The sequence below is a fragment of the Nanorana parkeri genome, unplaced genomic scaffold (assembly GCF_000935625.1).
Source record: "Nanorana parkeri isolate BGI_ZX_2015 unplaced genomic scaffold, ASM93562v1 scaffold551, whole genome shotgun sequence".
NCBI lineage: Eukaryota > Metazoa > Chordata > Amphibia > Anura > Dicroglossidae > Nanorana > Nanorana parkeri.
Window position 1 is genome coordinate 786,996 of NW_017306819.1, and position 12,412 is coordinate 799,407.

The following is a 12,412-nucleotide window of genomic DNA, read 5'->3' on the forward strand; positions in this document are numbered from 1 at the left end:
CTTTTTTTTTTTTTTTTTTGAGTAATTTCTTCTTTTTTAATTTTATATCAATTTTTTTATTTTTTACCTTTAGCCCTGCTTGCCCCGAAGGAGGGCTAAATGTAGAAAAAACTATCCAGTGCCTGTGCTGCCCCTCTACTCCCTGCTGCCCCAAGGGCAGGCCTTGTGGGAAATCCGGCACTGTTAATGCTTCAACACTAAACAGCTCAAAAATCTAAAAAAAACAAACAAACCAGAAGTGTTGCTTCATCCAGATGTTGAGCCACGGATGAGCAGCCTAAAGCTTCCGGCAGACTTAATAGAAGGTTAGCCCCATCCAGGTGTGTGCAAATGGATCAGATAACTGGGATATGTCTGTAGGAGCTGCCCAAACCTGTCGATTTATTATCTGGCCAAGCCTTCAGAAGGTCGGGATGGGTTCTTCCTGCTCCTCACCATTGTTTCCCCCTGAGGTAATCTGGACTGGGGAATTTCTGTGGATTGCACCCTCCTCCATAAGAACGAACCCACACGTTCTCACAATGTGAATGTGCATGTTTTGTACGCTGATCTGTCATAAGGAAGATTGCTCTTCCACCACACTGAGATGTAAGTAGGCATCTTCACACTGTGGGCTTCGTTTCAGAAAGCTTGTTAGTCTTAAATTACCTTAAATGACCTGTTTTCACCTTTTTTATTTTCCTACTTAAATATATTGTGTTGGCATCAGCAGGAGGTCATGACATTTTACATTTGAGATTCTTTAATTTTTCTGCCTCAGCTGCCCTAAAATGCCATGAAGTTCAGCTGCCTTTTGCATAACTTTACATAAACTGGCGCTGTTTAATTTTAAGTGGCCACTGCTGTAGTAGTAATAATACTATTGTGAACTTTCTATAACTATTATGTTTTGGTGTTTTGTACATTTTGTTTTGTCACAGTGTATATGCAGCAGTCACTAATTCTGTACGTTGAAGTTTATGATGCGATAGAATGAAAGTAGACAGTGCCCCCGGTGGCCAATGCAGCACCATTAATAGTAGATGACCCGGTATTCCACCACAAGGTCTACAAATAGCAGCACAAATTACACGTTTTTGTCCAATTTCTTTTTTTTTTCCTAAGAAGGACCTCGTATTATTTTTACAATAGATTCTTTGAATGGAAGGTTCAAATTATTGTATCAGTATTCACTGTTTTTTTTTGTTTATATAACGGCTTAAAATGCATCTGAGGAAAAAGTGATGTTTTCTTTTTTCTTTAGTGTTGCAGATAGAATAGTGAAGCACTCGGGCCAACTGTATTTGCACCACTGTTATTACTATTAGTTCTACAAGCTACACACGAAAACTAATCGCACCAGCTTGAACATAGTGCTATTCAGACGGTAACATTAATTAGCAGCTATTCTCAACCAGGGTTCTTACAGGTTGCTTAGGGTTCCTTGAGCTGTGGCTGATCAGCCTCCTTTCTGATGGTGCCTGCATAATTCCGGATCCAAAGCCACTTGGCATAGCCAGCAGAATCGCACCAATCATCTTTTTGGGGGTCTGTATGGATGAAATTCTGATGACCACTACTGCAAGTGGGACATTCTTCCCAATGATCCCCCTCTGTAAGGGGGCTCTCTTCCCAATGACCTCCACTGTAAGGGGGGCAGTCTTCACAATGACCTCCACTGTAAGGGGGGCAGTCTTCACAATGACCTCCACTGTAAGGGGGGCAGTCTTCCCAATGACCACCACTGTAAGGGGGGCATTTGTCCCAATGACCTCCAATAAATTAACTTTACCAGGGGTTCCCTGAGACCAAAAATCATTTTAAGGGTGCTTGTGGGGTAAAAAGGTTGAGAAATGGTAGAAGACGTTAATAACATGCTAGCATAGTTTGCAGTAGGGATATGAGGGAAGGGGATTACCACTCCACCACCTGATTATTCATTAATATTAAGGACTAAAATCTTCTTCAGGCTTCTACAAGTGCAAACATCATAAAATAAAATACATGAACACAAGTGGTCATAGAAACACTTGTACCACCATGCATGTTTTAAAGCCAATCTTCACCCACAGCTTTCTGTTTAGGGTTGGATAGAGTGGGAATGGTTAGAATATCTGTCAATCTTTAGGTGCTGTGTCCCTGTTGTGGAGATTTCCCCTTACTTCCTGTTGATTTGACAAGCATCTGGCAGAACAGAAGGCAAAAGGAAATCTTCCTCAATGGACCCATAAAAAGCAAGTAGAGAGGGGAAGCGTTAGCACCTGTCTGTCCGATTTATCATTGCTGCTTGCATTACGTGAAGATTTCTCCTCATTTCTTGGATCGGGGTTGTTTGTCAGACAGAACAGGAATTGAAGGGGAACCTCATCAATGGACACACAGAGCACTTAAAACCCGACAAAGATACCAACCCTTTGCATATCATATCTAGGAAAAAAAATAGTTTGGCTTGAGTTGGGCTGTAATTTTTATCGCTGAACTTAGCTAGTTGCAAAGGCTTATGCTGAGTCCAATAGATGTGGTTTGCTGTATTGTCCAAGCCCTGATGAAGTGGAATGGTTGGCCCCCGAAACACATTGGATGCTTTTTATTATATTGTTGTCCGATTGAGATATTTAAAAAAAAAAAGGATTTTTGGATCGTTTAGCACATTTTTTGGCCTACCTATGCGTCGACACAAAACTTAGGCGCCCATTTTTTAGTACATGAATAAAGTAGTGTTTTCACCAACAAAAGAGAGGAACACCAGTTATCTTGCGTGTCTCTTAAGAGTCAGTTTTCTTTGGGGTGCTTAGGAACGTGTGGCCGATTAAAAAAAAAAAAAAAATCCGCTTGCACACACCTTTAGCAGATCCCAGTATGCTATAATGACATGGGTGTTGTAGGCACAATATGGCCGTGCCTCTGAGCTATGGCTACTGTGGTCCCCTTTGGCATCCAGTCCTATCCTAGACCCAGGACATTTTACAGCTCTGTACACTCCTCTGGCTGAATCTAAGGCAATCAACTTTGTATTGATATTCATGGTTTATTTGTGTGAAAAACATCCATTTGAGTTCACGTTTTTCCATCACATGAAGAATACAAAAGACAGCTGACCAGAGACCTTTGGCCATAGTGGGCAGTATGATATAATGACATGGGTGTTGTAGGCACATTATGGCCATGTCTCTAAGCTATGCCTACTGTGGTCCCCTTTTGGCATCCAGTCCTATCCTAGATCCAAGACATTTACAGCTCTGCATTAGATTCAGAATGGACAGAGCTGTAAATGTCCTGGGTCTAGGATAGGACTGAAAGCCAAAAGGGGACCACAGTAGGCATAGCTTAGAGACATGGCCATAATGTGCCTACAACACCCATGTCATTATATCATACTGCCCACTATGGCCAAAGGTCTCTGGTCAGCTGTCTTTTGTATTCTTCATGTGATGGAAAAACGTGAACTCAAATGGATGTTTTTCACACAGATAAACCATGAATATCAATACAAAGTAGATTGTTTGTTCACTCCTCTGGCTGAATCATAATGCAATCAACTTTGTATTGATATTCATGGTTTATCTGTGTGAAAAACATCCATTTGAGTTCACTTTTTTAATATTTATCACATGAAGAAAACAAGACAGCTGACCGGAGACCTTTGGTCATAGTGGACAGCAGAATAATGGTGGCATTTGAGAGCGCGTTATTGAAATCAGATCGTGACACAAATACAAGACAATTCCCAATGATATAGTATTATAGCTGCAAACAGTGAGCGTATTTCATATGTTTTTTTTGTTTTATAGCTATTTTGTTTTATTTATGAACATTATCGGTTTTCAGCTGACAAGCACTCTGCAAATTTACTTAAAATATGTTGAAAGGAAAACGTGTCAATGTGAAAATTATTCTCATGATAATGTGCCTTACCTGTCACTGTATTTTATTATGTTCGATGCTGCTCCGTTCTCTCGGTGAACGCATGCCTGCTCCTCTAAGCCTGGGCAATAAATATGAAAAAGATGTGACATGTTGGTACTTAGGTTTATATATGGCTAAGCAAGTGAATATTTCACCTTTTTTCTTACTGTAGATGCTTTACCTTCTGCCGAAGATGATGACGACGACGACGAGAATTCTTCTTCAGAAGAGAAGGCTACCGAAAACTCTAAACCCAACCGTAAGTAAACATTTTTATATTTCACCTGTGTAGGCCAGAAAGCCCCACCACCACACCTCAGCATGGTGCCATGGCCAGCTATCCATCATTTAGTCCCAATCCAAAAGGAGGCTTTGCCCCAGAACAAATGTAGATCCATTTTGGTTATAGTTTCCCTTGAGTCTACTCCAGTCCCCATTGCATTCTTCTAAGCCCTGATGAAGGGGGAGCTTTGTTGCCCCTGAAAAGTTTTGGATGCTTTTATGTGATGGTACCATGAACGATTAAAGAGACTCATTTTGTGGTTTGGCATCCATTTGTACATCTATACTTAGAATTGCTTCTGGGTATCCATTAAGCGAGGTCTGTGTATTTTTGAGAGCAAGATTTTCTTTGTTTGAACCATGGACCACTAGCCCTAGAAATCTAAGTGTCTCTTAAATGTGATTTCTCCTGTTTTGGCCTACCCATAGCACTGATGAGCCAAGAATAAACTGCATGGGATAGGAGAGAGAAGAGTTGGCAACCTTCTGGTTTCTCCTAGCATGGCTAATGTGGGGTTCAGGGAATGGCACAAGAAAGCACCTTGAGGTTCCTGCTGTTCAGTGATTAAAACTCTGAGCGCACCTAAATCTAATGAGTTGTTCAAAATGCATCAATTTTGGGTAGATTCTGAGAGTTTTAATCACCCACTTGATAATTCCTTGGGTCCACAGTAAGGAAATTGTCCCTTGGATATCTTAGATGTCCCCCCTTCTACATTTTAAATAACAATTCCCTACGGGATAGTGGGAAAACACTGCTCATAATTAGGCCTAATGGGATGCAAAAGTTAGGCAGAGACTTTGGAACATGTTGATTTCCACTTATAATCGGGTGGATGCATGCTTTAGGGCAAGATGTGGAGCTTAAGTTGGTTTGCCAAAAGTCTTTAGCTTTTTGAAGCTCATGATTCAAGAGTAGTGCAGGATCCTAGATTTAACTACCATGGATCTGAGAGTGCATCTCTTCTAGGACCAGCAGCCTGTCTACTCCTCAGTTGGGACATTGACGACTGGGGAGCTTGCATAAAATATTATGATGCTTATGGATGTATTCAGAACCCAGGCTAGAGTCACCACTTAAGTTAGTCCACCTTTTGCTTAAAGTGACACTCTACTCTACTCGGGAGATAAATCTTAAAAATGCAGTCAAGTACCATAACTATTACCAAAACTGGACCCTTTTATGTCTCACTCGGCTGTAGATCCTTAAATCATCTCTGAGTTCATTCTGATCCTTCTGGAGGGTTGCTACTTTTGTTCCCCATGGTCCCTGTGTGTATTGTAAAGTGGCCACCACTCCAAGCTCGCTCCCATGCTGGACTACAATCACAATACATTAAACTAAATATGAAATTGTAGTCTGTCACAAGAGTGAGCTTGGAGCAGTGGACACTTTTCAACACACACAGGGACCAGGGGAACAAACCTAGCTACCCCTCAGAAGGGTCACCATGAGATTTGATTATACACAAATAAGATACATTTTTGGTAATAGTTATGGTACTTAAATGCATTTTTAAGATGTACTTCTGAGTTTAGTGTCACTTTAAGGGCAGTGCATGATGCCATCATGGTACTCTTAGTTATACAACTTTTGTGTCTGGAGCCTAAACGACATGTTGGCTCCTACAGGGAATCAACGACCCAGAAATCATCATGATTCCAAAGACATCTATACATGGGCAGACCAGTGCACCTGACACTTGGCTGCTTGCATCCTTATCTGAAATAGATCCATAGAAATTGCCAGATATGGGTACTGGGTGCAGATGGTGACCATATATTTTATTTGGCAGTCATACCAGAGCCACATACACGTATTGGTGCCGTCCTCTTCCCATCTGATTCCTCCATCGTGGGTTTATAATATCTGAGCAGACACTTGCTGGCCTCGAAAGTTGAGGAGACCCATATATGGCCAAGTGTTGGCAGCGGAGGCCTAGAATGACCTTTCTTTACTAATAATCAGCACAGCGTTAAGTTTGTCTCTTCCTGTTTAAATAGAAGGTATGAAAGCAGCGGCTACACGTGACCGTAGATGATAATATGCAATTATAAATTGGTAATAGTTTCCTTCGGCATTAAGCTGTGTTTAACTGAAGACCTTTTCTTTAACTAAACAAAACCCGAGATCCAGACGCAGGAAGGCTGCAGACATCCAGAGGAGTAATCTCTACCCAATGATTTAGGAATGAACAATGCACGCATCCTTGACATTTCTAATCCAAAACCAAAGAAACAAAATAATTTTTTTATTTTTATTGTTTGACTCCCACCTATAAAAATTCCTTCTCTCCTCGCCAGCACTGATTGGCCACTTAGTCAACACTAAAGACTCAAGTATTCTTGGAAAACAATTAGCATATTGGTTAATCGTGTGCTCATTATGTTGCCACTTCAGCTTATTTTCTTATTGTATTCCTCAAAGTACTATAGACGTAAAAAGAAATCATTAAAAATGAATAGTCGTTTTGATATGGTTGCGGTTTTCTAAGACAGAAATGGATGCGCTTTTTACGCTGCTTATCTCAGACCTATTACAGTAACATTTACAAGTTTGTGTGAATAAATCTCATGTCACACAAAGAAAGCTTTCCTCATGTCATTAAAAAGCAATTTTAAGCTGCACCCAAGTGACTGTCCCTGGGCACAGTCACAAAGTTTGCCTGAGCGAAACATCAATGGACTCTGCTGGAGGCAAGATGAAGCCTTTCCATGGACTCTCATTACTGTGATTATTATTATTATTATTATTATTGGTATTTATATAGCGCTGTCAATTTACGCAGCGCTTTACATAGTGCACATTCACATCAGTCCCTACCCTCGAGGAGCTTACAATCTACTAGGAATGCACCGATATAGTTTTTTCGGTATCGAGTACGAATACCGATCTTTTGGTACTCGCCGATACAGAGTACCAATACCGATGCTTAGACTGGCATTGAGCCGGCTTCCCAGGCAATCAGGAAGCCGGGCAGCGGGTAATGACACACCACCCGGCTTCCTGATTACCCTGGATGCCGGATCCATGTCGTTTGGCCGGCTCGATTGTGATTGGCAGGGAAACAAGCCGGTCGCAGCCAATCGGCATCGACCGGCTTTCTGGCCAATCAGGAAACTGGGCGGCGAGTAATGACCCTCCTCCTGACTTCCTAATTGGCCGGGAAGCCGGCTCCATGCTAATTGGCTGGGAAGCCGGCATTCTAGCCAATCAGCAAGGAGCCTGCTGTTTGGCCAGCTCCATGCTGATTGGCCGGGAAGTTGGCTTCCCAGCTAATCAGCATGGAGCCGGCTTTCTGGACAATTAAAAAGCCAGGAGGCGGGTCATTACTCGCCACCCCACTTCCTGATTGCCCGGGAAGTCAGCTCCATGTTTCCCTACGGCATTGCCGGTCAGAAGAAATCTTCCTCTGACCGGAAGTTCCGGTATCGGGAAAGGTATCGGAGCATTTGGGCGAGCATGAGTACTCAAAATACTCGTTATAGATACCAATACTAGTATCGGTGCATCTCTAGTCCTTGTCTCGCATACACGGGCCGATTTTAGACAGGAGCCAATTAACCTTCCAGCATGTCTTTGCATGTTCTCCCTGTGCTTGGTGGGTTTCTTCCCACACTCCAAACTCCATGCTGATTGATTGGAACAGTCACAAATTCATGGCAAGCGGTCATGGGAGGGTGGCTACGCTGTGGGACACGTTATAAACACATAGCCAAGAACAAATGCGAATTGTCAATCTTTAGGATTTATATGATTGTCATCCCTGGGCCAGTATCTTAGTCCAGATTCTTACCCTGGATGATGCTCGAACAAAAATGGTACCAGCCTTCTGGGGACCAAAGAAGTTGAAGCTAGGTATCGCTTTTGTAAAATGCAAGAGCTGTGCCGCTAGTCAAGGCAGGTTGGCTGCACAATGTTTAATGCACAGAATTATTTCCGGATTTGCAATAAGCGTGCATGCTATTCAGCTCTAAAAATTGAAAAGGCAGTGTCGCACTGCAATGGTTGATTGCTGTTTTTGACTTGGAGGAAAGCAATAAGCAGCAATACTTACCTTATTCCTCACTCCCACAAGGTTTCTTCCTGCAATTCATTCAGTCCCACAAAGCCAGTCCTCTTAGCTGCTTGTCCTTGTCAACACATACGTTGCAGGATTAGTGGTCCTGAATTGTGTGTGGACATTAACAGCCTGCCTACATACCAAGAATGCTGGGGGAGCAAGGACTAAGGTATGCATTGGTGCCTATTCTCCTCCCCACCCCAGACTAAACAAGCAATTAACCCTTGTAATGCGAAGGGGGAGGGGGGGGACTGCCTTGGAATTCATCTGTTAAACAGCCAGTTTGTCTGCTGTGCCAATGTTTATCCAATCACCAAACATGGCACCAGTGACTTTGCTGAGACATGAGGTCCAGACTATTTAAAGGGCCCAAATAATATTTAAAATATCGCTCAGGTCTAGAAAATTGTTTAATGAAAGCTCCAATTTACCAATGTCACACCTACTTCTGGGGACTGCTGGCAAACGTTTAAACTTACAACAAAAAGGTCAGCGTGAATGACTGAGCAGCAATATTTTCCTAAAAACCATTCTGCGGAAAAACGTCAGAACAGACCTTTTGTGTAAAAGCTCGTCTGTGTTATATAAGTTTATATGCCCGGAATTGTACAACCTCCCCTCCCCCATATCCATCCCTGCTAATGTTAAGCAGCCGCATGATCTCCTGTTTTCTCCCATTAACAGTTCACATTTAAACAACACATAGTTTAAATTCCTGTGGGATTCCTCCAGCCCCATGCCATCCTAATTGAACAAAAGCCCCGGTGTACCATTAACACTTGCAGTGCTGGGATTGGGAAGGATTTGTGCATGGGCAGAGCGTCAAAGTTTTGGTTAATACAGATGACCTAATGCTTAAATTGAAAATCTTTTGCATTGGATGGAATTTTTTTTGGTGCTTAGCAATCAATCAGAGAACCAGCAGGTAATGGCTCGCATTTCATAGATTGTACAAAGGAACTTTCTCATATATAAAGGAACTTCCTCATATAGGACGAAGTCCAATGCTTGACTTTTGGGTGGATATTGGTGGCCTTGACCAGATGTCCTCATCAGACTCCTTAGTATCTGCCTTCAAACAATGGCCACTATAGAGCCATAGAAGGATGTAATTTTCTCACCGGTGTTGTGATGTTCTTCAATAATTTTGTTTTATGGGATATAAAGCTTTATAATGTTAATATTTGCCTCTGTTCTTCTTCTAACAGGACCATACTGGGCAAACCCAGAAAAGATGGAGAAGAAACTACACGCCGTACCAGCAGCCAAAACAGTGAAGTTCAGGTGTCCGGCAGGCGGGACTCCAATACCCACGCTACGCTGGCTGAAGAACAGCAAGGAGTTCAAACCAGATCACCGTATCGGTGGTTATAAGGTACACATTGTCTCGGAATTGTATGACCTGATGTGTTGTGTTACAGAATTCATAGCGATCTCAAACTTTGCAATGCAAAGCTGACCTATACCATTACTCGGCAAGGGCAGGTTTTGGGGGCTTATTGCAGCCACACCACTAAAAATGGCACCGCGTCTTCCTATGTAAATGAAACTGGGATGTACTACTGAAGGTAGGATGCTGTCCACTTTCTATACAGATCTTCTATTAGCTGCAGAGAAAAAGGAAAGGCTACAAGAGAGTCTTTTTACTCCTCCCAGCAGTACCCATGCTCTAATTCTACCTCGCCTCTCTGTCTGTCTGGATTTACCCAACAAGGGCCAGCATTGATTGGACAAGACAAACAGAAATGTCTGGGTGCACATGTTGTAGGTTTTTGCTGCCCCCCCCCAAGACCCCACTTCTGGACACCCAGGGATGTCTTGTGAAAATGTGGCTATGCTGCTCAAACCTGCCTTTAAGGGGACAGATTTGTATCAGATGCAGACAAATTTGGCTTGAAAAAAGAAGCAACCTTTACTAATTCATGGGAACCTTGCACAGAGTTACTGGCACTCTCAACGGTTTGTCCTCCACTTAAATTGTAACTTTTTTTTTAGTTTTGTGGAGTAGGAATGGGTTGAAACCCCTGCCGATTTTATTGTTTGCGGTTAGTGCACCATTTGAGAAATGTATCTTTGCCTCCTGTCCTTGAAACGCTCCCTTCTTGTTCTGTGGGCAAGTCTAAAATTTTGGATTTCCCCTTTTCTTTTTCTGTAACCATGATCACCAATACAAATAGAGTGGCAAATCTCTCCAGTGGGGACAGCAAAAAAATCCCCTAAAACTTGAAAGAGCTTTTTTAACCCATCCCCACTCAAACCAAAGCTAAATCCAAAAGGTTTTTCCTAGAGGTGCTCTTTAAGACCATATTAACTTTGACACATTTTAACCAAACCTGTAGCCCAATGCTTGGTGTGAGCACCTCCACAGGCAAGGGAAAGCCATTGCACATGGGTATGCATCCTTCTATAGATGCTTCACAACAAATACAGCAGCACTGCTATGATGGGTTGTTGGAAGAGACATGTTAGTACACTGACAGAGCACCAGAGAGTTATATGCCCCAGTCCAGAAGTTAGACCAGTATGCAGTGACTCCTCGATCTCCACCTCTCTGAGACTCTTGGTGGTTATGACTGTATTAGTGATGCTCCACTTTAACTGGGGAGCTGCCAGGACATGAGATCACCTTGCGTGCCTGTCCAGATTTGAAGTTGGGCCATGTTTTCTCCCTTCCCAGCATGCTGTCCTCTCTAGTTTAGCAAAAGTTTTAGAAGTTGAGGCTCATTAATCTATCCCCCTGCTGATTACAGAGCTTGTTAGATGGTTTAACCAGCTGAGGGTAATTAATAAATATAGAAAAGGGAGCACGGCTCGTTATTATAAGTGCTGGCTGTATGTATCTGTCTGTCCGTCACAACCTCCAGCTGTTGTGGAACTTCAAGTTCCTGCAGAGTCTTCGGGTCTCAGGCTGTCCATCTTTCTTGTGTATCTACATGGATATTTCTCCTGTCCTGGCTGTTGAGAAGCTCACACTTCATGACCATCTTTATGACCTTTATCAATGACTAGTCATGACTATAGCCATTTTTCTTTCCTGGAAAACTGCAAGGAAATGCTAAGGAGGGAGAGGTGGCCACGCAAAGGGTGGTTGTTGTTTTTCCTAAGTGTAATCATTTTAGGTGGCCAGTTTTCAAAAAGTACTTTACAGAGATCCTCTTTAGATTGAACTTCACAACACTATGGCATTACATAGGTTAAGGTAACCATTTTTTTTAAATTGGTAGGTTCGTTCCCAGACGTGGAGTCTTATAATGGATTCAGTTGTTCCATCTGACAAAGGGAATTACACCTGTATCGTGGAGAACAAGTATGGCAGTATTAACCACACTTACCAGCTGGATGTTGTCGGTAAGAGCTCAATTGTTTCCATTGAGAGATTTCATAAGTATGTCAATTAATTAGAGCTTGCAATTATAATCTATACGTCCTTGGAGACCACAGAGCCTGCTGGAATGTTCTTGTACATCTGCTCACGTTTTATACTGTAAACACTTTAAGGATAGATGCTTAAAGCAGAACTATGGGGACAGGGCTTTTCCCATAGTTTCTATCAGGGTCACGGGTGAACACAAACTAGCGTTCTCCCGTGACCCAAACCTCAGTATACCGTGAGCTACAGCTCAAGGTATACTGAGACGCCACAGCCGGGACGCATCCCGACATTGCTGTCGAGAGCCGCCCAGCTGCGGGATTGACAGCTGGCTCTGCCTATCCAGAGGCAGAGCCAGCTGTGCCCGTCCCCTCCCCGTCCGTTCCACCAGTCAGCACTGGAGGATCGGACAGGGGAGGGGGGAATCACTTCCCGATCTATAGAGACGACCTGTGACAGTTTCATTGTCAAAGGTCGGCTCAGATTATGAGGCTGAATGAAAATCACTTGCCTCATAATTCTCCTTTTCAATAGACAGTGAGGATTTAACAACATTTCCTTACACTTCTTAAGCAGAAAAAATCCCCCCTCCACCTCCAACTAAAACTTGCAGATCCTTAATAGATGTAGCTGGTATGAGCTAACGAGGTTGGTAGCGGACACGGGTAGTATTGCTTTGACCACCATGTTCATATGGTACCAGCCAGTGTTAAGAAGAGAACAGGTACCAAGGTTTTGGCCAATGGCACTATGTTTTTAATTCTTCCATTGTCAGGCCGCGTATTTGAAACGGTTAAGTGCATGCACCCTT

The 12,412-nt window shown here is 42.8% G+C and overlaps 1 protein-coding gene across 4 annotated transcripts in view; it reads left to right on the plus strand.

Annotated features, from left to right (window-relative positions):
- Nucleotides 1-12,412, plus strand: part of FGFR1 (fibroblast growth factor receptor 1) — a 67,820-nt gene that overhangs the window by 27,178 nt on the left and 28,230 nt on the right. For all 4 annotated transcript variants that reach the window (XM_018561945.1, XM_018561947.1, XM_018561946.1 and 1 more), the window contains 3 exons: nt 4,058-4,144; nt 9,440-9,606; nt 11,456-11,579. In XM_018561945.1, coding sequence (XP_018417447.1) covers nt 4,058-4,144; nt 9,440-9,606; nt 11,456-11,579 — 378 coding nt within the window. The remainder of the gene's footprint in view (nt 1-4,057; nt 4,145-9,439; nt 9,607-11,455; nt 11,580-12,412) is intronic.